The sequence below is a fragment of the Pieris rapae genome, chromosome 12, assembly GCF_905147795.1.
Source record: "Pieris rapae chromosome 12, ilPieRapa1.1, whole genome shotgun sequence".
NCBI classification, from domain to species: Eukaryota; Metazoa; Arthropoda; class Insecta; order Lepidoptera; family Pieridae; genus Pieris; species Pieris rapae.
The window spans coordinates 4,550,453-4,575,836 of NC_059520.1; the positions used below are offsets into that span (position 1 = coordinate 4,550,453).

A 25,384-nucleotide genomic window follows, 5' to 3' on the forward strand; every position below is an offset into this window, starting at 1 on the left:
GACAATGATAAAATTGATAGTACACGACAGGCGAAATCAAACGAGATGGATGACCAGCTGATAAGACTAGAGAAGGAGACTAAAAAATTAGAGGAAATTACTAAGCTACTTCAAGAAAATATTAGTGAACAAAATAGAAGGGAAAAGAGACTAGAAGAAAAAATAGAAGAACAGACAACAGTGGTGAGACAAGTGTTGGAGGAGAGACGATCCTATGCCAAGGTGGTGACGAGCGGAAAAGAAAGAAGCGAGAGGCCAACCAACGCAAAACACGGTGTTAACATGGAGAACAAACGTGTGGAGCTGCACTCCATGATAATAGCACCACGAAATGAAAAGGAAACGGGAGACCAAGTAATAAATAGAATCAGGGAAGCCGCAAATGTTAAAAAGGGAGGCATTAGAGTGGATATGATAAGAAAGATCAAAAATGGAAAAGTAATAATAGGATGTAGAGATCTAGAGGAAAAGGAGAGACTCAAGCAAAACTTAGAGAGTGAAAATGAACACCTGGAAGTAAAAGAAGTCGAAAACAAAGACCCACTAATCATCCTTAAGAATTTGCTGAATTACAATACAGAAGAGGACATAAAGCAGGCAATAAGAACACAAAATAGGAAAATAGTAGAACACATAAGAGAAGAAGACTGGAGGATGACCGAAAAATACCGTCGCAGAGCGAGGAACCCACACGAGGGTCATGTCATTCTTCAAGTCTCACCAAAACTATGGCAAGCTTTGACTAGTGCAGGAAAAGTGCATGTGGACCTTCAAAGGGTGTGGGTTGGGGATCAGTCCCCCCTGGTGCAGTGTATGAAATGTCTGGGATATGGCCATGGGCGTAAGCACTGCACGGAAGAAGACGATTTGGCCTGTGCCTGTGCCTACTGTGGAGGAACCCACATGCAGGAGAAATGTCCTAAATATAAAGCAGATGAAAAACCCACCTGTATAAACTGCAAAAGGGTTGGTCTCGAGAGACAAGACCACGGAGCCTTCGACGTGCATTGTCCAGTAAGGAAGAGGTGGGAAAGTTTGGCCAGAAGCAGAATAGCTTATTGCTAAGGTCCAGCAAAAGGTTAAACCGATAAAAATAGTGCAGGTTAACCTGCAAAGGAAAAGCCTTGCAATGAGCGAACTTATTTACGAGGCACAATCTAGAAAAATAACAGTCGCTCTAGTACAGGAGCCATACATTGGAGCCCTGGGCAGAGTGAAAGATTACAGTGGAGTGAGAGTGGTGCAGTGCCAGAATCCTCCGGCAGGTAAAGTTATAAAGGCAGCAGTGTTGATTTTTGACGAGGATATTGGTATTATCCAATACCCCGCACTAACAACAACCAATATAGTGCCTATTAAACTGAAGACCACGGCGGAGTCTGGCATTGCACTGATCTCATACTACATGGAACCAGACCCAGCGGATATAGAACCCTATCTAAAGCACCTGGAAACAACGGTGAATGAGCTCAAGAGAAGAATAGTCCTAGGAGGTGATGCAAATGCCAAAAGTCCGTGGTGGGGAAGCCCGAAAATAGACAATAGAGGACAAGCCTTTGGAAGTCTGGTAACTGAGCTTGGTCTGCACATACTGAACGATGGGCAGCAACCAACATTTGAGGTAATAAGGAGAGCAACCAGAATAGTCAGCCACATAGACATAACAGTGTGCACGAGTGACCTACTGGGAAAGATCGAAGATTGGAGAGTGGACATCGGAATGGTTTCTTCGGATCATAATGCCATACTATTCAAAATTAATGCAAACATACATCAAGGAATTCATAGAAGGAGTAAAACAAAAATTTACAATAGTAAAAAAGCTAACTGGGTAAAGTTCGAGGAAGAAATGTTGTTTAATATAGAAAATTTTCAGTTAACAGAAGAAGTCGTAAGAAAGTTAAATAAAGTTGAAGACTTAGAACAAATAGTAGAAAAGTTCACAGAAGTAGTAATCAAATCAAGTGATGTAGCAATTCCAAAAATTAAAACCGGGAAGAAAACTAAAATGGCTTGGTGGACCGAAGAACTACAGGTGCTCAAGAAACAGGTTGAGACTAGAAAGAGGAGGATAAGATGTGCCGCAGCACGCAGAAGGCCAGAGGTCGTAGGTGAATACCTTACATTAAAACAAGAGTATGAAAACCGGATCAAACAAGCCCAAACTGAGAGCTGGAAGAAGTTCTGTGAGAAACAGGAAAAAGAGACAATGTGGGAAGGTATATATAGAGTGATAAGAGGTACAGAGACCAGAGTCCAGGATATACCACTTTGCAGGGACGGTAGATATGTTAGTGAAAGGGAGTCAGCGGAGACCCTGGCAAGAACTTTCTTCCCGGAAGATACTAGTGAGGATGAAACTGAAGACCACGAATTGGTAAGAAGAAGAGCAAACACAGTAAACAAAGAGGAACATAACTTAGTCTATGATACCCCTTTCACAATGACTGAACTCGAAACTGCCGCTCTCAGTTTCAACCCCAGAAAGGCCCCCGGAGAAGATGGCATAACGGCGGACATAAGTTGGCACGCGATAAACGCGGCGCCTAACTTATTCCTCACCGTCCTAAACAAATGCCTGGAGCTAGGGTACTTCCCCAAATTGTGGAAAATTGCTACAATAATTGTATTGCGCAAACCGGGTAAGGCCGATTATTCAAACCCGAAGTCTTATCGACCCATAGGCTTACTACCTCTTCTAGGTAAAGTATACGAAAAGATGCTAATCGTTCGGTTAAAGTGGCATCTAGTCCCGAAAACCTCGAAAATCCAATACGGATTCATGCCCCAGCGGAGCACTGAGGACGCCCTATATGACGCAGTCACACATATACGCGCAAAGCTGAAACAAAAGAAGATACTAACCATCGTATCACTCGATATAGAGGGCGCCTTTGACAGCGCTTGGTGGCCGCAAATTAGAGTCCGCCTGGCAGAAGAACAATGCCCATTAAAACTAAGGAAAGTTATGGATAGTTACTTACATGAAAGACAAATTAAATTAACCTACGCTGGACACACGGTTGAAAAAGTTACTAACAAAGGCTGCGTTCAGGGTTCAATAGGGGGACCAACAATGTGGAATCTAATATTGGACCCGCTCCTCCAGGACTTGCAAAATAGTGGTGAGTACGTCCAGGCTTTTGCGGATGACATCGTTTTGATAGCGGAAGGAGAAACCGGTAGCGAGATCCAGCAGAAACTCAACCTAACATTGAACCGGATACATAGATGGGGTATCCTAAACAAACTGAAATTTGCGCCACACAAGACCAAAGCCATGGTGGTGACTCGCAAACTAAAATATGACACCCCACGGCTAAATATGAATAATGTACCGATACAGATGGATAACCACATCCGAATCCTCGGAGTTGATCTGGATTCTAGACTCACATTCAACAGACATGTGGAGAGAGTATGCCGGAAAGCCATTCAGATATATAAACAGCTGGCTAAAGCCGCGAAGATCGAATGGGGACTAAACCAGGAGGTTATCGCGACCACGTACACTGCCGTTATTGAACCAATCGTAATGTATGCGGCCGCGGTGTGGGCTCCCGCGACAAATAAAATCTGTGTACGGAAAAAACTAAACCATCTGCAAAGGGGCTTTGCCCAAAAAATTGCCAAAACTTATAGGACGACATCGTTACACGCGGCAACCCTACTGGCCGGGATACTTCCTCTAGACCTACGTATTCAAGAAGCCGCTGCCTTATACGAGATAAAAAGGGGAGTCAGCACGGAAATACTGAAGGAGGGCGAGGAATTAGAGAAGAGAGTGCGATATGTGGATCTCCCACACCCGGCGAAACAAACAAAACTTGACTATAAGATGCTCACAAATCCGGAAGAAATCGCAAGACACGGCGGCACACAAATCTATACGGACGGCAGCAAAACAAGTACAGGAGTGGGCGCCGCTTGGACAGAATGGAAAGATGGAATGGAAATAAACAGCAAGAAAATGAAGATGGCGCCCCACTGCACAGTATTTCAAGCCGAACTGATGGCACTACGGAACGCGACTAGCCACGTGGATAAAAACAAGCGCGACGTTAAAATATACAGTGACTCAAAGTCAGCACTAGATGCTATAGTGAGTGGACGATCTCTCGATCCCCAGGTAGCCGAGATCCGCCGGAGCCTGGAAGAGTGCCGGAGAACAGGAACTCATATAAGCCTCTTCTGGATAAAGGCGCACGTTGGTACGCCGGGGAACGAGAGAGCGGACACATTAGCAAAAGAAGCGTCGGAAAAACTAAGGTCAGAACCTGAATACGCTGCATACCCCCTGTCATATATTAAACATCAGATAAGGCAAAGGACTCTGGAGGTATGGAATGAGCGCTACCTGGGGGGTGAAACAGCTGGAACTACAAAATTATTTATAGGCAATGTTAAAACTGCGTATAAATTGGTAAAAGAGAAGCGTTTCACACCCCAGATGGCGCAAATTCTAACAGGGCACGGAGCCTTTGCATATTACCTGCACAGATTTAAAATTAGGATAAGCCCAACATGTGCCTGCAGTAATGAAGAGCAAACAGTGGAACATGTGCTTCTACACTGCCCTATATTCGCATCGTCCAGGCACGACCTGGAGCAACAAATACAGATGACTGTAGACCGTAACGGCCTACAGGACATATTAATAAAGCACAGACCGTGCCTGGAACGGTTCTGTGAAAAAATAGTTGTATATATAAAGGCGGCAAATAAAACAGAAAGAGCGGGTCTCGCGGGGAATTGCGCCCCGGCTCGCCCATGAATATTGTTAATAATAATATTACCGATGTAGTCGGGGCGTAATTCCCGACGCGTTAAATAATATCAGTGAAATATAAAGTCCCTGGACACTATGGCAGGGGAGTAGAGTGAAAATTATTTAAAAAAAAAAAAAAAAAAAAAAAAAAAAATATAAATGAATTATAATCATGTCCATTAGGCTGAGGAAAGCAAATTGAATTACAAAATATAACAACGGGAATAAGATTTCCGTCGGAATGAAGCAGTAGTGAGATGAATATTCAACAAAATTTATATCCGCGAATTTCTAAAGAGGGGCGAACAATACTAATTTGTATAAGTCATTATAAGTTCTACATATACTAGCGACACAACCTGGGACTGATGTTATGATGATTATTAAGGAGGTTAGAACTATGTCGGCCGAACTCAGAATGATCTATTATAATAATTGTATTCCTGAAGAGTACTAAGCTGTAAAATTTTCCATTAATAAAGGAATAATTTATGAAATGGGGCTAATGAAAGATTTTTTAATATTTTAATAAGATTTACGTAAATTTATTTAAGCCTTCGTCAACTGCTGTCTTCGCGGTATTCTGAGCATCTACTGGCCTGAAAAAAACTCCAACGAGCAACTTTAGGAGCTCGAGTATGGCTTGAGGGTATCCCGAGATGGGCTATCCGACTTGAGCGCAGAACGGTGGAAAAAATCTGCGGCAAGATTGTCAAACATGTCACTAACAAAAATACCATATATAGATGTAACACGGATTGTTGCCCGGGCCGGCTGAAAAGCAATGCACTTACGAGCCCTCTGGATTTGAGAAAGTCCATGGGCGGCGGATCACTTACAATCAGACCTCTAGCCCGTTTACCCCCAATTCTATAAAAATATCACTACTGTAATTAATAGGTTGCTACGCAGAACTAGCGTCCGCGTCACTCTTGATCGGGTACATAAGGTCTTCTATGTAAACTTGCACCTACCACTAAGTCATTTTGCATCAATAAGAGTCGCTTACTCTAATCGAAGAGTACAAAATAACTAAGGCAGAGATCAAAAAGCGATCATTATAGTATTATAAATTGAAAATATAACCTTCAAATAAATATTAAAATAATCATTCATTATCCATATTTATCATTGTTGACCCATACGGAAAAAACAGTTGTATTTATTTATCTATAAAAGTTATCTATAAGACTATAATTCTACAAATTGTTACTTCCTTTAAATAATATAAATTATTCAGTGGCACTATATCTTGCACCTGTTATCATTATTTTATATCATAGACAAGTAGATGATCAGTTTATCAGACACATGTTGTCGATTTTGGAATCTAAGACGAAACCGATTCCTTATAATGTACTAATTGTCTATTGTCTATGTCTATTGGAAATTCCATCCCACAGCTCTTCCTTCTTAGGCAATTCATTTAGGATTTCCGCCATTAGGCTGTGGAATAAGCTGCCTGAGTCTATACGATTGGCTTCCTCCCTATCGTCTTTTAAAACCCTTCTATACAAATATTTCCTAACCTTATCCTATCCTGATCAATCGTGACCTGTGTAATTCTTGTATCTCCTGTTCGTTTTGTAAATTCTCTATTTTCTTGAATATGTAAGATTAATTTTAGTTAGTTATTATAATATATATAGTTACTAATAGATTAAGGATCTATATTTTAATATAAATTTATTTTGTTTTTTATATAACTTCTGCACTTCTTGCACCCATCATTTTTCTTTATTTATTTCTATTCTTACTAGGGTTGCCTGGAAGAGATCGCTTGTTAGCGATAAGGCCGCCCGTTGCATCCCTTGTAATTTATATATACTGTGTTATTTGTATTTCTTTAGCAACGAAGTGTAAATAAATAAATAAATAAATAATTGTATTAGATTTTTTCTGTAATGGATTACTTGAAAATCATGTTCTATATTAATTTTCGTCATTAAATGAATTCAAAGTGTCAAAGATATATTCGGCTATATTCGGATTTTTGTTTAGTCAAGCAAAGTTATTTAAATCGTGTATCGATCCTTCAAAATGGATACTTAAACTACTCATCTCTACCATATATATTTTCCATTTGCCCTACTTTAAACGATGAGAAAAAATGGAAAGAAATAATATGCTTTTTTGTGTTTGGCGACTTTTACTACATTGTGATTTCGTTTAAATAAAATTAATTTAATACAGAAGAACATATTCTTGACTATCTAAACTTACAACATACAAAGATTTTTAAACAATATTCGTTCAATACAAGTTTCAGACGAAAGACTTTTTTGAATCCATAGCAGAGCGAGGGATTCAAAATACGTCACTTGGTTTTAGTCGCACCCGCTGACGCTTCCATTATAATAATTTCTATGAAAAAATAAACTAATTCATGTTATTACACTAATTTATTACGGTTTTACTTTCTAATGCAGACATTACGTTCTCGTATTATCTTAAATCTAACAAAAACAAAAGAAGGAATACGTTTCGCGCGTTTTAACTTTCCTAATAAAACTATTTTGCCTGAGTGTTTATACAGCTAGTAATATTTTCATAAAATATTCGTGATCTCTAATGTAACTAAATCATTTACTAATATATCCTTATGCCAAATTCTCTTTGACCCCTGGGGATTAAATTGCTGTTACACACACACAGGTAATTAATTAGTTATTTTATTATAAAAAATACATTTAAACACTTTTCTACTTTACGCATACAAGTATACCAGGTACGGCTAGTAATCAAAACAATGATGACAATTACAAGATATTCGGAGTCCGAAGACAAATAGCAGCAGCAACAAGCAGTATCAAAACTGAAATTCGAATTTTAAATGTAATGAAACTCTCAGAACATCCTCGTTTCAGTTTTAATTTTTTATCTCGTTCGACCGTTACTTTTTAATTAGCTTTCGAGTACGTTGTTTTAAAAATGTTTTTCATTTGACCGAGGTAAGCACTTTATATGCACGGCGCCTCCTGCGCCCTCGTTTCCTTAACATTAGTAATTTTCATGTCGAAATACAAAAGGTCTACCAATTTAGAGAACTGTTGCTTTGTCCGATTTCAGCAAAGATATTTTTATAGGCATTTTACTAGACTTCTATTCAGCTATTTCTAATTGGAGCTTAAAGAAAATTTACATAAACGTTTATTTTACTAGCAACCTCTAAAAATGTATACATGTTAAAAACATCAGCATCATTCAGGATAAGATCGACGTCAATTAAGATAGTCGGAATGCCGTGCGTACGATACGTAGGATCGTACATGCAAGAAATAGTATATAATTTTTTTGTACTGCTGAGTAAAAATAAACGTAGACTGCCAGGCATATTTTAAATTCCCAATTATTATTCTATGGTAAGTTATCTTTGTTATGGGAGGCTCCTCTAAGACAGACAGCAAGAAACTCCATCGAGGTGATTTTATCGGCAATCTCTTTATGAATTAAAAATTTCCATGTTAATTTAAAACTAAAATAATTTGTTTATAGTTTAAACTGTTACAACTGATCATATGGCATATCTAAAATACTGTAAGGTTGTATCATTTAGGTAAAAGGGTATTTTCTTTTCAGATGTCGCTGGGTACTTAGACACAATTAAATATAACACGTTTATGTTTATAAAGGCTTATTTTAACTCTTTAAACTCAAAGGCATCCTGCGGTTCAGTCTATTCTCAGTATTCTCGAACTAAATTTAAGCTCTTCATATAACTAACTTTATATTATGAAACGCTGTGAGCCAGTGAATACCTGTCATTTATGTGGGATGCATAATTAATTTCATCAAGTTTTCGGGTATAATCTAAAACTGATGCGCGTGATTTATACATAAGGACGCGATGTTCTTGGTTTTTTTAGTTTTTAGTTTTAAGTTTAGTTTATTTCAGTCACCATTGACGTTCGAATTCGAAATTTGAATTTAAAATGGATAATTGGTAATAAAACACCTTCATACATTTAGATCATTTAATGAATTTTATTTACAGTGTTGTCGAACAATTTACAACCAACAAAAATAAAATTATGAAATATTTACAATATTTTTATTCTATAATTCAACGGGAGTCAAGACATTTTGCAAATTAATAACACACTACGTATATTTCAATAACAATCGATCCTAATTAATAAATAAAATTCTATTTAATTAAACGTGTAAATTTTCAAAGATTTTTTATATGGTTTCTATAATTTAACAATAAAATTTGAAGTTTTAACATATAAGAAATATTCAATGCAGTCAAACCTTGGACACGAATCAATAAATACAATCGTTCAAACTCTTCGTTTAGTAAATAAGTTTTTATTAGCTATTTATCGTTTAGCTTCTACTGTAATAAAATGAATATTTGACCCAAAGAAGACCTAAACATTCAACAAATACGTTTGCAGACATTTTTAAATAACTTTATTTTTAATATAACGATACTTGTTGCGTTTTAGCTGTGCGCTTACCATACAAATACACATTGTTAACAATAATATTTAAACAAAGTTGATTATATCTTTAATTTGATGTACCTGTCCCAAAACCCATATTAAGACGCTTAAACCTCTGTATTATAAGAGAATTCAAACAATGTTTCCTTAGCTGTAGAATATAACACAATATTTATAAATAACTTAACAATTTTATATTACAATAGAATTTTTCAATCAACTGTTTTATTGAACCGTACCTACTCGTTTAACCTAATTTTTGTTACTAATTGGGCCTTAAATTTTTACTATAAGTTATCTCTGCATGAGTTGCATCATTGATATAATTATATTATCCTACAATTAGTCATAATTTAATGGGCGTCAATACGGCTGATTTATTGATATTTTTTAACTTGCTTAGCGTGCCCATTTTTTCAACTTGAATTATGATAAACATAAGTCGTTTAACTCATGTTTACAGCTATATTTTATTTTTATACTATTTAATCTAAGGGTTAAAGTAATTTAAACTTGATACAGCTAATTCTCAATTCTAATAATGTAATTGGCAGTGCTTTTAACAGTTTATTTTTACATAAATAGTTTCATCCGTGGGACTCTTAATCTATCTAATTATTAAAGGAATTCAATATTCTTATTAATATTAGTTTCGTTATTCCTTTGGCATCTGATATCACTGAACCATAAATGTTTCTGTAAGGTACATATAATCAACATATGATATGTTGTAAAAAAATGTCATTTAAAATGATTTCGTAACCAACAAAATTTATCTTATCTATTTATTTCCTGGCATTATAATATATATACTTTGACTCTATAAGTATCAGCGTGTTAAACATAAATTAACAGTCGTTATTTTTTAACCAATACGAACGCCACGGGTCATGCGTCATAATTATCTACCCTTCTAATTAGTTACTCGTGCATACAATGACTGCATGTTATACACAAACTACGTTAGTGTTGTCTCTGTCATATCTCCAGTTAATTAACAAGATAACAATATGTTTAGTTTAGTATGTGCACTTACAAACGCCTGTATTCACTAGGCGACCAATGCCCGCAATTGTTGGGCCAAAATTATCTGTTCTTGTAAACTTGTTTCTAAGTTGCAATATATCGTAATGGTTCATTTACATTGCTGACAAGGTTGGATATTTGTACGTATCTCTGACGCACTGTTGTTTTATAGATATGGCAAGAACCGGTAGTTGATTATCTAATTAATTATTTTAAATGCTTACCCAAATTGGTTTCTTTATCCATGCTGTTATCATCGATCATATCTATCATAATCGCTGTTAACTTGCCCGTATTTGCGATGTCATTTATCCTCTAGTGCATACGTCTGTTACGAATATTATGCACATTTTCAGTTGTAATTATCCTATTATTATTTTGGATTATCTTAAGCCCAGTCGTCTATTAGTATAAGAACACTTTGTTCCTTATGATTAGTTATACTTTTAAAGACATTTTATACAATTTGAAAACGTCGAAACTATTGAAGTTGGAGTTCAGATGTGTTCGTCTTGAACATCTGTTGAGAGAGAAAAAGAACATTAAATTATCTTTATATGTGAAGATTACAGATTTTATAAGCACGACGATTCGTTTTCTACTAAGAAATTGCGTAGAAAAGAAATATAAAATGATCTTCTAAAAGCAGTAAGTCGAGATTATATCAAGATTGTACATTCATGCAAGGAAATCTCGTTAGAGAGCACAATTTAAGCTTCACGTATGTAATACAGTTTTTTTAAAAAGTATTTATTCTTTAACATCAGATCAAAAGTACTGGTTGGTGTCATTATAGTGGTATTAAAAAAATATGTGATCGAAGAACAGCCTGTGCTCGAACTCGAAAGATTTGTCACCAAAACAATTAGGTTATAAAACTGTGAAAGAAATTGCAACCTTTGGTGCTCTTAGACGTATCGTAAATATTTTTTCTTTGCATAATAGTGCTATTCAGCGATACTTTTTCTGGAAAGTTGCCAGTTCATCAAGAGTTGTAAGCATAAGGGTATTTACAAGTATCCGTTTAAATAGTTAACGGTGAATGCAGTATATACTACCTATAAAACCTTTTTATGGCCATGTTGCCAACTTGTTTCTATATTAGATTTTTTTAAGGTAAAAGTTTTTATAACAGGATTCCTATGTGTGAATTTAATGCTAACTATGGATACGGGTAGTGCGTTTAAAGGGTTCATGCATTTCAATACAACACAGGGATACACTCAACACAAACAATACTTACGATCAATTCAGATTTTGCCGCTTAATGATCTTTTTCTCCTCATTATTTGAATCAATTTTGAAAAAAATATAACCAATTATTTACCAATTTGTATTTAATTAAATTAAGAATATATACATTTTAATTTATTGCTATAACGAGATTTGACTGCACGAATTAAAAATAAAAGTGAACGAATACAAACTAAACTTTTTAACCTATTTATACATCTACAAATACATAACATTTTACATTAATTGTTATACAATGAATTTAACCTCTAAATATTAAATTTGTGCCAAGTAAAGTGTTATAAAGTGCTTAGCTTAACATTATCACTGTAAATAGATTATATTGTGTAGTCGTTGTGAAGTGTTTTCTTCGTTTTTTTATAATTAAGTAGGTCGTACTAATTTTGTCGTATATAAATGAGACATGCATCTAATTGAGTAAAAAGAGAAATTTGTGACGAGATTCTAAGTGAAGGATTATTAGTTAAAGGAACAGACAAGTTTCTTTTTTTAATTTATGAACACAGATAAGATAATTATACAGATAAGATAAGATATTTATTGTAGAGTTGTTTTTAGCGTTTTATAAGAAAAAAATTTGTAAAAAGTAACTTGTTTTGTTAAATGTATGGGATGTTATTATCGGGAAAAGTATACCTTAGGCTCAAGTTTTATACATAGAAAATAGTAACACCAACATAGAACACGAAGGTTGTGAATTAAGTAAAACAAATGACGAGCGTTAAATATAATCAATATTTTGGAATGTGCTAAATTAAATTAAATTTGAAGCAAATACTAATCTCCGTTTAAATATTATTTAGAATGGGAAATTAAAGTATATATTTGTCATGCAGTAGAAAAATGAGAATAGGGCCTTATATCGATGTCAAGTAACAAGTTATATTAGCCTACACTTATATCGAAACTATGTCCTACCTGCTACAATCTGTACTTAATATAAGGTGTCGAGTAAAAAAGTGAGAGTGACGTAGGTAGGAAGACTTTTTTCACGGTGAGCTTTAATTAGACGATATACATCATTAATTCCATTTCCCTCTAATGGAAATACAAAACATATTAACAGGAAATGACAGACTATACATCGTATTAGGGTAATGAAGTAATCATTTGTTTATTTCATGATAGTGTAAACACTATTTGATAGATAGTGACGAAAGACTTAAAATAGTGCAATTATAATAATTTACTTTTTATGAATAAGGGGATAAGGCTCGTCGAAGATTTTTGCATTTTTATATAATATTTACTCTATTTATACTAACTTTGAAATAGTTTTGTGTAACACCAAAGTATGATGTTCTTAAGACTTTTGTAATGGGAACGATAGTATTGGAGGATTTATTTTTAATATCCTTTTAAGGTGTGACAATTTCACAAACTGTAAGCTGCTTGAACCAGTTACAGATAGCTCTCAGAGAAGTCTAGATCGGATACAGAGGCGCGGGATGAGCGAGTGTAGTTAGTGGAGGTGCCATAGTCTGAGGTGGCAGTCACCAAGTCGGCTACAATCGTACCTTGGGTTACGCCATCAGCTGCAGCCGCTTCCCGTTCAGCCAACTTCTGTTTTAAAACTCGGATCCGTTCTTCCTTCTGTAAGTGAATTGTTACTTTAAAACTACTATAGCACTTGTGTATGGGTTAATATATTTGGTTTTTATTTAGATTAATTTAGATTATATTATTAACTATACAACCCTAACAGCAAAAACCTATTTAGTAATATTACGTAGTTAAACTATAGCGCTAATCCTATTTAATTATATTGTTGAAATAGTAAGTAACTGTTTTGTAAGTCTATACAAACTACTTTTATGACATGACATATTATGTGTACGGAAAACGTAGACTATTAAAACGTTATTCAACACATAACAGTGTTTTTATCAAAGTAGAACGGATATTAAAGGTTTACACACACAGAAATCGTATCAAATAAAACTTATAATATTATTAGTGAAATTCTGACATGACTTAACAAACTTATAGAATTTTTGTGTTAGAAACTCAAAATAGAAGTTGCGGTTACTAGTTATCTCATGGAAGAGAAATTTGACCCACTTTACTTATAAAAGTATGCAAATGAAACAAAAATTTGGGACTCTGAATGATGCTACTCGTATTATCCTACCATACATAAATAATAGCTTAATAATTTTCAAATAAAAGAAAAGATACGCAACGCTGGGCAACTGATTCAACTTCAGTGGAAAATTCGTGGAAACTTTTTAAATGTGAACCATTGTTTCTTGTGAAGTAATCTCGGTTCGAATGTAAAACTGGGTTGTTTTTTGTTTGAAATAGGAATGCGAATTCAATATAATATAGAAAATAATTTACATATTTATTTCACACGTCCTAATTTAACTGAATTCATATAAATTAAATTCAAAAATTATTCATAAAAGCTATGCGCAAATTTTAAATGTGATATTTTTTTGCTTATAAAGGCCTTATATAAAAACCTTCGTGTCGTCGATACCAACTCCGGGGAAATAAATACAGATAATACAACAGAAGATAATACAAGAGAAAGTACGAAAGTCATAATAAATCATTGTTTGTCGCGTTAGGTTCATTTTCACGTGTAACAAGAGCATTATTATTATATAAATATACTACAATAGGTTACCAAAGATAATTATTTATTACTAAAATTGAAATTCAAAAAGGTTTAATTAGCAGAGTTTTTACTTGCCAGTTCAAGAAATTTTCAGTGTTATCTACGTATTGCTCTAATATTTAAAACATATATATTAAGACCAATGATATATATAACATAAAATTATAATTATTTGAACTACTTATTGAACCCTTTATTTGCCATGAATAATATTTTTACTTTTATTTTTACAAGCAGGCTAAGTCTTTGTTTGAGCCAAATAGTCTAATAGGAAGTTTTCAATATTACGTGCCAATATATTAATATTCAAAAGTTCAATTTTAGGTGGTCTAATTGGAATAAATGATTTGACTTTTACTTCAAATGATTAAATAATGTCTGAAGATTTACCCAATCTTACTTCCACATATTGGACCAAGAAATTATATAAGATTAAATTTTAAATATACGTTTATTTATATACAAATCACTAAGACGTTGAGGCATTTAATAACAGTCTTCAGTTTCATTTTTCATTTATTAAAATATACGTAATATCAATGTCAAATATTGCAATGTGTAAAGGAAAATGAAACGAGAAAACGTTATTTCCCTCGTAACTGACTTAAATAATATTTAGCCGCGAAGGGATCACCAAACTGATACGGAACCGGAAATTGAATTGGATTTATGTTGGCCTTGTATATTGTAAATAATACATTTTCATTTAATATTTGACTGTAGCTATTGGTCCCTGGATATCTTTATACATATAATTCTTCTATAACTCTAACTTCAACATCAATCATTTTGTCCGCTGGACAATGTTTTTTTAATTAATTTTTAATTTATTAGTAGTTGTTGATTTTGGAATGTTTTACATTGGATCCGACAGACGCGCTACCATCGCAGTGTCAAATTTTAAATAATATTCGAATTTTAATTTTAGTCTGTCCCGACAGTTAGCGCTGCGATCAAATTAAAAAAAAGTTTTGTTATCATTGTGTTATTGTAGACCATGTGCTGGATCAAACATTAATTAATTAAAAGGTACTAAGTGTTTTGAGAAGAGTTTTGAGGTGTGCGTAAAAAACTATACATTTTGCGACACTGTTTTTTTTTATTAATTTTTAATTTATTAGTAGTTGTTGATTTTAGAATGTTTTATAGTGGATCCGACAGACGGCGCTACCATCGCAGTGTAAAATTTTCAATAATATTCGAATTTTAATTTTAATCTGTCCCGACAGTTAGCGCTGCGATCAAATTAAAAAAAATTGTTATCATTGTGTTATTGTAGACCATGTGCTGGATCAAAAATTAAATTAAAAGGTACTGAGTGTTTTGAGAAGAGTTTTGAAGTGTGCCTAAGAACTATAGTAGGGGAGCCCAAGAGGGGATTTCGGGATTTACTCAAGCGCGGCAGATTAATATACAGGGGGATACCTTGTACCCGGTTAAGTACCTCCACCAAATATGAGGCCCATATATAAGGCCGCCCGTGAAGGATACAGGATCAGATTAGTAAAAAAAAATTGATCATCAGACATTCTCGAGCGCGTCAGATTAAGGTAGTGTGAGTTAATCACATCCTAAAAAGTGTATATTCCACTAATCTGACAATTTGAGAGTGACGTAAAGAGAGGGGAGGGCAGCAAAGTTGTAAAAAAAAACGTCATCTTGACATTCTCGAGCGTAGTTAATTTTTTTTTATTTTGAATGAAATAATTCAAGAATATTGAAAAATATATAATCTGACGATTTCCGCAAGCCGAAATAACAAAATTTCGTCGATAAAGTTCGTGCGATAAACGCGTGCAGCTGCGTGATGCCTACATTTCCTTCTCCGCGTTTCCCTCAAAATTAGATTTCATGTGAATTTGAACCGATGGGGACCGATAGATTTTGAGAAATTTTGAAAAATCTAAAAAAATAACAATTTGTTTTTTTGAAAGTGTTTTTTTGCAATAACTTTTAAACGGCTTTATACATCAACTTCAAAAAACTAATCCATCTTTAAACTTGAAAAACGACGTCGATCGCCACCAAACTGGTCAAAATCGGTTGATTCGTTCGAGAGATATCGTGAACGAAAAAAAACCGAAAAAAGTGTTTCTATCACATAACTTCGACATTTCATCGGATTATCGTTTTTGATGAAATTAAATAATTAGAGCTTAAAAAATGCGTCGATCACCGTCAACCGCGGAAAAATTGCTTGATCCATTCAAAAGTTATTGGGGTTTGAAAATTTCACAAATAGTGTTCTATGAAACTTCTATCAGACTTTCGAGCTGGGAGAACTCAAACGCATAGAAATATTATTTCTTTGAACTCAGCGAGCTCATAAGTACAATTTTAAGCGCCCAGGAATGGAGTTGCAGGGATGGCCTTTAGGGTGAACCGTTTTTCTAATATTTTTTTTGTCAGATCAGGCAAATCCCTCTAGATAATCGTCAGATTATGAGACAGTACGTTTAGAATATAAATCTGAACCATATATATCTTAATCTGACGCGCTCGAGTATTTCAAAATGGCGATTTTTTTTTGCACATTATAATAATGGCTGCGAGTTTGCGACAGCTCGAAATCGTCAGATTATTGAATGAGAGCTTTTTTTTTGGTGCACTTAACACCCTCTTAGAAAACCTGACGCGCTCGATTAAATTTTTTTTTTTCATTTTTAACCCTTACGTACAACCACCCCCATCATGCAAATGATCAGATTAACATACATTATTAAAAATACGTAGGACATTGATGCTATCAATATCTGACGCGCTCGAGTATGTCCATGCAACAGTTTTTTTTTACATATTTAAACATCTATAGCCGCTTTCCCCACCGATGAAAAGGTATATATCATATAACATTTTTTTCTTCTTATCATCTAAGCTTTGCAACCCAATAGGTCTCCACGACGCTCGAGTAAATCCCCATTTAGCATCGTGGGCTCCCCTACCACTATACATTTTGCGAATTTAGTGCAGAATCGAAGTGAGTATATTTCTTCTAATTTTTTTATCAAATTTACACGTGCGTTAGTTAATAACTAACCTAACCTAAAAATTTATTTGTGTACTATCCGCGTCATTAATTTATGACTGTTTCGAGATTTAAGGGAAAATAAAATAGTATGCAAATAAAATTTAAATAATTGAATATAAATGAATAAAAAAATATATGAATAAAGTAAAAAAGCATAAATTTAAATATTCGATATTTTGAAATCTGTGACGATAAAAAATCCATCCAAATAAAACTCAGTGTTTTACAATAAATCTTTTCATTAAAAAAGTTTCAAAAAAAGTTTGAAATTTTCAAATTAAAGACGTGTCGACAGGACAACGTCTGTCGGGTCCGCTAGTATTGGTATAATATCTTATGTCTTTAGAATCAAACTAAGCTTATTCTGACTTTAGATCTATAAGCAAGCGATTTCAAAGGTTTCATCGGTAGACTAATACAATTAAGAGGAGGATATCTTTCGTTATCATTACAAGTATGAAACGGTCCAAGTGAATATAATTCACTTGGATCTTGTTTTACGCAGAATAACTAGACAATAAAAATTTCACTGTTCTAGAACCTTCATTTACAAGATATTCAACTAGTTGCGGACTTAAGCATTAACGTATGAAGCATTTGTAAATAAAGTATACAATTTGATGTTATTAATGCTAGTCGCATATCTTTAACCTTTACTATAGTCTACTATAGAAATATCTTGAATTCTAAGAAATTACGATGGTAACTTGGACACAAAATCTGGCATGTTCATATTTTTGTAACTAGAAACAGACATATGTTTTTGCGCAATTATTTACACTAGCGACCCGCCCCGGCTTCGCACGGGTGCAATGCTGATACTAAATACACTACAGAAAATCTGTAGACCTTTTCAATGTGTACAATACTTAGTGCATTATATTGATAAAACTCGTAGGGTTTAGCCTGCGTTTGCAATGTAAGCGGAAAAAATGTAATTATTTACGACATCACATTAGAAACCTCAAAAATAACAGTACTTCTCCACTATTTAATGGACGTTATTATACATATAAACCTTCCTCTTGAATCTATTAAAAATATCTATCTATTCATCATTCATCATCAAAGGGACATAGGGACAGAGAAAGCGACTTTGTTTTAATCTATGTAGTGATATGTAGTGAAGAGTTTAAACAGCAGCAAGAACACTGTTACTGTTGTGAGAACACGACTGTAACAATAATAAGACAAGCAAATTTAAACTTTTTACTGAATATAGTCCACATTGAGTCATCTTCTAGAGTTTCTGCATCTGTTGCAGACCAAAATTCTTAGTTTATCTCTAATAATTGTGTACCAGAAGAAGAGATAGTAGTTTGGAACCATCAATAGCACTTGTTAATTCAATGTCTACTCGGTCTAAATAGTAATACTTGAAGCATATTTTTTCTCACACACTTGCGCATTTTAATTAAAATTACGCAATAACAGCAATAATTAATAGGATTAACATGTTGGCTTTTGCCCAAAAGCGTGAAATTGTATATCATTTACCTTTTTAATCTTGCAATCAGCCCGGTTTCATTAAACAAAGTGGTTTTTGAAATTATAAGTTGGTTTTAATAGTTAAGTTTTTTAAATTATAACAATAATAATATATAATATAATTAACCTCGATTCGATATATTTGGACAATTTTGGTTAGTCACAGACATATCAGATATCGCGCGTTGTTTTGTTCGGTTCAGTATAGACTTAATAATGTGATCATTACCGACGCTAACATTGTGGAACTCATTAAACATACATACACAACAGTAATTAATTAATTGAACAAGAAGAGAAGAAATAGATTCATGGCAGCTATGATACTGAAGGTTTTGTTCTGTTCAACTATTGGTCATTTTAAATATCATTTTAATTTTAACATTGAAAATTAAAATGATATTTTGAAGGTTACATTATGCCTATCTGATATATTATGAATAATAATGACAACGAATTTAAAAAAAAAACAATAAGTTATTTTATTATATTCAGTCGTGCACTATATGGACGTTAATCGAAATCGGATTAAAAGTTCCATAAAGTTTCAAAGCTATAAAAGTTATACCATTCATAAATATTTCGAAGTAAGAGCTGTGAAGTAGGAATCGAAATTCTTACACATCCAAGAAAACTTAAAAGTTGAACATTGTTAGCTCTCGGTTAGTTTTAATTCTAGTTGGAGATAGCAAAAATGCACAAGGGTATAAACTTAAACTGTAGCGACTCTAGATTAAAAGTGTGCCATTCACGATCTATTTACTTTGTGGGAACGATATCGACAAAGGACCGTCTTGCATCTAATTTTAAATCGATAAACTTGTCCAAGTCTACATAATTTTTAAAGTTCTTAGAACGAATATTGAAGTATCTCAGCTGGATAATATTAACTACAATTAGAGCATGAATAAGGTTTTTTTCAATTTCTATATCGTCATTTGTTTTTGATCGTACCTATTCATTTTTATTTTGTAGATCTCACTAGTCCACAAAAATTAGGCTTTATTAATTGACGTAGTTTTGCCCGCTGTTTGATTTTAATAATAATGAATATTATTTTACTAACCTGTGCGATAAGTTTCTGAAGTTCTTCATTTTCTTTAACCAGTTCCCTATAGCGTTCTTCATCAGCCGGTGCAGATCCCGACCCGGAACCTCGATTACTTTCAGCTCGCTCTGTAGGATGCCTAATTACTTCTATTACCTATAAATACGAATTATAGATTATTGGCATGGTCATGGAATGATGATTCGATGAGTAGGGATGCCTACAATTTCGAGTTTAATGACGTGGAATAAGTGATACTTGATGATCTTATGATCCAAAATAAACGTATTTTATTTTATTTATTTAATGTTTTAAAGGACGACCTCGTATCAAGGGGGTGTATAACGAATGAAGAAACGATGTCTTGATTGGCCATCAGCATCTCTAGTCCACACATGGAGACACAAGACGATCCATTTGCCAAAACGACCATTCACTATTAAGATACATAGTAGTAGTAGTAGTACTGAGCTGTGAGTATGTTGAAGAATACTAAAAATAATACATTTGTTTGTTATTTATCCCAGAATCCACAGTTGGCATATTGACATGATTTCATTCTTATGTTAACAATGATAAAATCTAATTTTGCTTTAATGTTCTTCAACTCTAAAGGATAATACAGAAATACTGTAACAGATTTTAAAGAAATATTATTTTCTATTTTCAACGCTCGGTGATATTGGATATGTAGGTATATGACTTAAATAAACAATGCAAAGAGCTTTTATGTAGTGGAACATCCAGAATCGATACTAATTTGATGGACTAGCGCAAAGAAGATTCTGAATAACCACTCGGGTCTTACATGTTAGATAAGCTGCAGTATCCAAGCTTTGATGGATTATATCTGAATTTTTCATAACAATAGTTATAACGTGTATAAGTGAACTCAACCTTGACTTTATTAAGCTATCGCTGAAGATGCTTAATAAGAGTATTAAGAGTATCAATAGTGATAGAATATAATACCGAAACCTATATAAGTAGGTTTAGGTTTTAAGTTTTTACTTGTTACGTTTATTTTATCTTTTTAGTTAACTTTTCTTTTGTATTAGGATTAAGTTGCTGGAAAAATAGGAAATAAGGAAAATAAATAAATAAAACTGTAATTTAATATTTAATAAACATTTTTAATAAATAATTATTAACCTAAATACAATATATTAATTTTTTGAGATAACTGAATTCCAAATGTAATTTGTTGTCTTTTGTTCATAGGAAGAAACATAAAGGATCTATACCTTGCAAACGATAAATACTTAGCAACTTCTGAATTTATATTGATTGCACTGTTTAAGATTAAGGTATAAATATCGCAATCGTAATTAATTAAACCAACTGTTATGAACATTATATGCATCAAAACACTATATAATTATTAAAAAGCTTTCAGTTTAAGTTTTCAATAAGTGTCATTAATGAAGTTTAAAATAAAAGCGATCCATCTTAATTATTAAACAATAGACGCTAAGCTTTAAATAATTTGGGCCTTGTTATTTAGTCATTACTGGTGGTGACTGGTGACGTCGTAAAAATTACTTCCTCACAGCCTGAATGTAAGAAAATGATTTTTAAATTCATTTTTGATTACGCTCTGAACATTTATACCTTCGATGAACTAATAACTTCATTTAATAATAAAAACTTTATTTATGACAGAAATATGTTAGTCACAAAATTCCATGTGATGAGAATAAGTGAAAAGGGTTAAAATTATTCCATGGTACATTAAAACATTTTTTTAAAGAAACAGTAATTATAGTGTTGAATGAATGAATGAACGAACAGCGAATGAAATACAAGTCGTATTAGACCTTAAGTATGCGTAAATGTATGAATGAGTATCTGAGTAGGTGTGTGCGTAGGTGTATGAAAATGTAGCTGTAGTAACAACTCTCAGCTACATTTTGTCAACACGTATCTGTGTTGGTTTTTGAAACCTCAGAGTCATGCCAAAATACATAATGTAGATATCCAAATCAGCTAACGTAATTTTAATGTGTTTTTCGAGTTAATATTTGGATAGTTTTTAAATATAGAATATTTATCGTAGGTTGTTTTCTCGCAACTGTTTCATTAAAATGGCTATAATTTGGCAGTTTACAATTTTAATTTTAAAGGTTTATTAGTTTTGTAGCTTTAACTGTCACTCAGTTTCTATCTCTATTAAAGCTAATATGTTTTTTTTATATTCCACGAAATAGTACGTACAATTAAAAGCAAGTATGAGGCGTGATACGTGACCTAAGGGCGGATCACGTCAAGGGGTTACTCCAGTCTAAATTAAACAATGTCACAGTAAAATGAAAGTTATCATACAAAATTTCTTGTAACTAATTTACTCATCGGAATTGAAAATTTGTGATATAGCGGGACCCTGGCCAGGCTCCGTGCATCCTACAGCCGCCCTTGACCCGTCTATACAATCACACTTCAAAGATTTTGAAATGAAATCAACAGTCACTGATAAAGCCGAGGTTGTCAGGAGTGAACATTTTGCCAAAGAACAGTCCAATGTTATTTCTATATTTTGTGAGAAATAAACCGTTGGATATAAACCAAACGGAACTGTAACCGAGGAATTGCCATTAAAGCATGATTAGTCTCATTGTGAGACAAAATGTGTGAAGTGAGTGGAAACGCGATATCTTAAAGCTAACATCTTGTGAAACGGAGCAGAACAAAGCTTTTTCGATACGATTAACAAAACGATGTGTTCCATTTACGATACGCATTGGGGAGCGTTGTGCTCATGTTTATTTTGGTATATTTTTTAAGAATTGACTTTCAAAGTCAATATAACTTTATTCATATAGGTAAAAAAGTACATTTATGAACGTCGGAAAAGAAGGTTAATTATTTATAAATCTACATTTATTATCAGTTCGAAGGTCAAGCGCGTAGAGTGGGCAAGAAGAACTGGCAAGAAACTTTCCGCCACTCTTTAATTGCTAAGTTTTGAGTCACACAATTTGTTTGAACGGCAAGTATGTGAAAGTTGGGTCTAAGACATGTCGGTTTCCTCACGATGTTTTCCTTCACCGTTCGAGCAAATGTTAAATGCGTACATAGAAAGAAGACTTTGACATTGGTGCACAGCCGAGGATCGAACCTACGACCTCAGGTATGAGAGTCGCACGCTGAAGTCACTAGGCCAATACTGCACTTAACGTGCAACTGTCGTACTATTATATATTTCACATAAACATCATTTATAAATATAGTACACGGATAAAACGGCGATTAATTTACTCAATCACCTTATAGAAAATGTAAAATCTTGTTTCCTTTTACGGATTCTGCATCTGTGGATTCTATTTCAAACGAATCTATTTCAAAATAAATGCATCGAAAATTTTTTGCTGAGTCAGATTTTAAATAACGAAACCTTTTATAAAATTACAATTATAATTTCGGAAGTCCAGATTATATATTGAACCGTTAACAAAGCCAGCTAATTAAGTTATTAAGAGAATAATTAATATGGACACAAATTGTTTCTGATTACATTGAACGTAGTTTGTGTTTCATTGAACACAAAAAAATTACCGATGAAAAGCGAATAAAGTTTATTCGGATTTTTCGTAGCGTAACTTTTTCAAACTCAGTGCAGGTTTGGTTAAATTATTCCTATTTTTATGAAATCCAGCGCTCTAGGATTATTGTAAATATTGTAGCAGCTAAACGCTTTTGTTCTGAATACGGCCGAGTATTTTAATTTACGTATGGCATAAAATACAATAGGAATAGTTTTGAAATTGTTTTGGAAGCAGCGAAGGATGGTTACTAAGTTTACTGCAATAATATTGGGAACTAGTTAATGCTAAAGTTCGACTTATAACGGGATTCTATACCTAACTATAACACTAGTTATTGTTATGAATAATAACTAGATAATATTATATAATGATTTTATAGTCGTGGTTTATGATCTTTAAGAGCGAATACAGATAGATCTCTAAAAATTACTTTGACGATCATCTGTGACTGTTGAGAATAATTATTTGTAATTAATATTAAAACATCGTTTAGGATTTTTATATAGGCTTAAATATATTGATTTGAAAAATAAAAGAATTAATTAATCTTTAGAGTGGACAATAGGCGTGACAATTTTCGCATTAGTAATGTACCCAATTTAGATATTTGCATTGTAATTCATTGGGGATGCGACCAAATTTGCTTGTTATTTAGATATGTGTGCGAAATTATTGAGTAAAATTTTCTGATGATTGTCCAGTACCATGGAATATTTAGAATTATTTTTATTTAGAAAATTAAATAAAATAAGTTCGTGTGCAGCATAGAATTGTTTTACTAGCCTATTGGCATATGAAAAAACGGAAATATGCAAAAATATCGATTCTGTATTGAAGAGTTATGATTACTGCCATTTATATTTTATCGGCTTGCATATAGAGAATGTGTAAAATAGTTCAGAGTATGCTGATATAAACAGATTTAAACAGGAGTATAAATAAACATTTTGTTTATATTGTTGTCTGTGGTTTGTGATGTCTAATATAAGGTAAGTCTGTTTTGTAGAAATTGGGCAAAAATAAAGCAAAGCGATGGGGATGGATGGACATACTTTTGTTTTTTTTAATTCTTAGGCTTATGGTTTTCAATTGTTAACCGAAATTATTGTATTACCATGAATAGAACCATGGCAATGGAACATTATGAAAAAATAAAATAAATTTTACCATCTAAAACGTACCTTGGGTATAAAAATAAGCGCCATACTGAGGAAGCAGCAAAAAACAATTGCGAGGGAGACGAAGGCGAAGGCTGCGTCCTGTTGGCTTGCTATCACCAAAGTGACTGGTGCGGTGATGAGGCAAAGTACCACCACATTGTAGATACTCATGCCGACATATCGGGAGTCGTTGATGGACCGAACTTTGACTGAACGTGTCTCATATGCTAGGAACAACCCGAACACAAGCACGAGACCTTTGTACCCGTACATTACACCTGCAAAAAAAGTGTTAGAATTTTATTAATAATAATAATAACCTAAAAATTGTCGTAGGAAAAAGAGAAGAAGAGTTAACTAGTGCTTTCTAATAGAGGAGGCCAAAGTACACCCTGATGATTTTTTTACTGATTGAATAATAACAATATGTGTTATTTTATGTGTATAGGAGAATATTGGGTATAGATAGTAGTTTGTGCAAGCCCTGTTGTAGACAGTATATTATCGATGCCACACACCAGTTTTAGATTATACAACTTCTTTAAGATCTTCTTATACGTGGTCTTGTTGGTGCGGCTAAATAAATAAACCTGAACCTATTTCGTTGTTACGGATTCCAGTTGTATGCTAAATAAACTTTATATCTAAATGCACAAACGATATTTCTTTAATATAGTTAGTTTAATTGAAATCAGAAGTTTTACGTAATAACAACACTGTTTTTACGTTATACTCTGTTTAGGTTTTGTAATTTCAACATTTCATATATATTAAGACTTTGTAACGGTAACGGTGAAAATAATCATTTTAAGGACTCAAATTTTTGACGCCGTTTAGAATATTTTCAAAGTTTCATCTTGGTATAAACAGTGCATTGTAAAAACCTGTAAGTATTTTTCTTGAACTTGTAATAACTATTACCATATAATTAAAAAAAAAATGTAATGTAATTACAGCTGATAACTAGATAATGTTTTAGCTAGTTATAGTTTGTAATTG

General features: G+C 33.4%; 1 protein-coding gene across 2 annotated transcripts in view; it reads right to left on the bottom strand.

Moving 5' to 3' along the window:
- Positions 1–9,826: 9,826 nt before the first annotated feature.
- LOC110993761 (gamma-aminobutyric acid type B receptor subunit 1) overlaps positions 9,827–25,384 on the bottom strand; it is a 102,703-nt gene continuing 87,145 nt past the window's right edge. Inside the window, exons 13-16 of one of the 2 annotated variants that reach the window (XM_022260129.2) lie at positions 24,407–24,663; positions 19,702–19,839; positions 13,014–13,089; positions 9,827–10,762 (exon numbers count right to left, since the gene is read on the bottom strand). In XM_022260129.2, coding sequence (XP_022115821.2) covers positions 10,740–10,762; positions 13,014–13,089; positions 19,702–19,839; positions 24,407–24,663 — 494 coding nt within the window. In that variant the 3' untranslated portion in view covers positions 9,827–10,739. Of the gene's footprint in view, positions 10,763–12,053; positions 13,090–19,701; positions 19,840–24,406; positions 24,664–25,384 lie in introns of those variants that run through there. The other variant, XM_045630411.1, reaches the window with a different exon arrangement.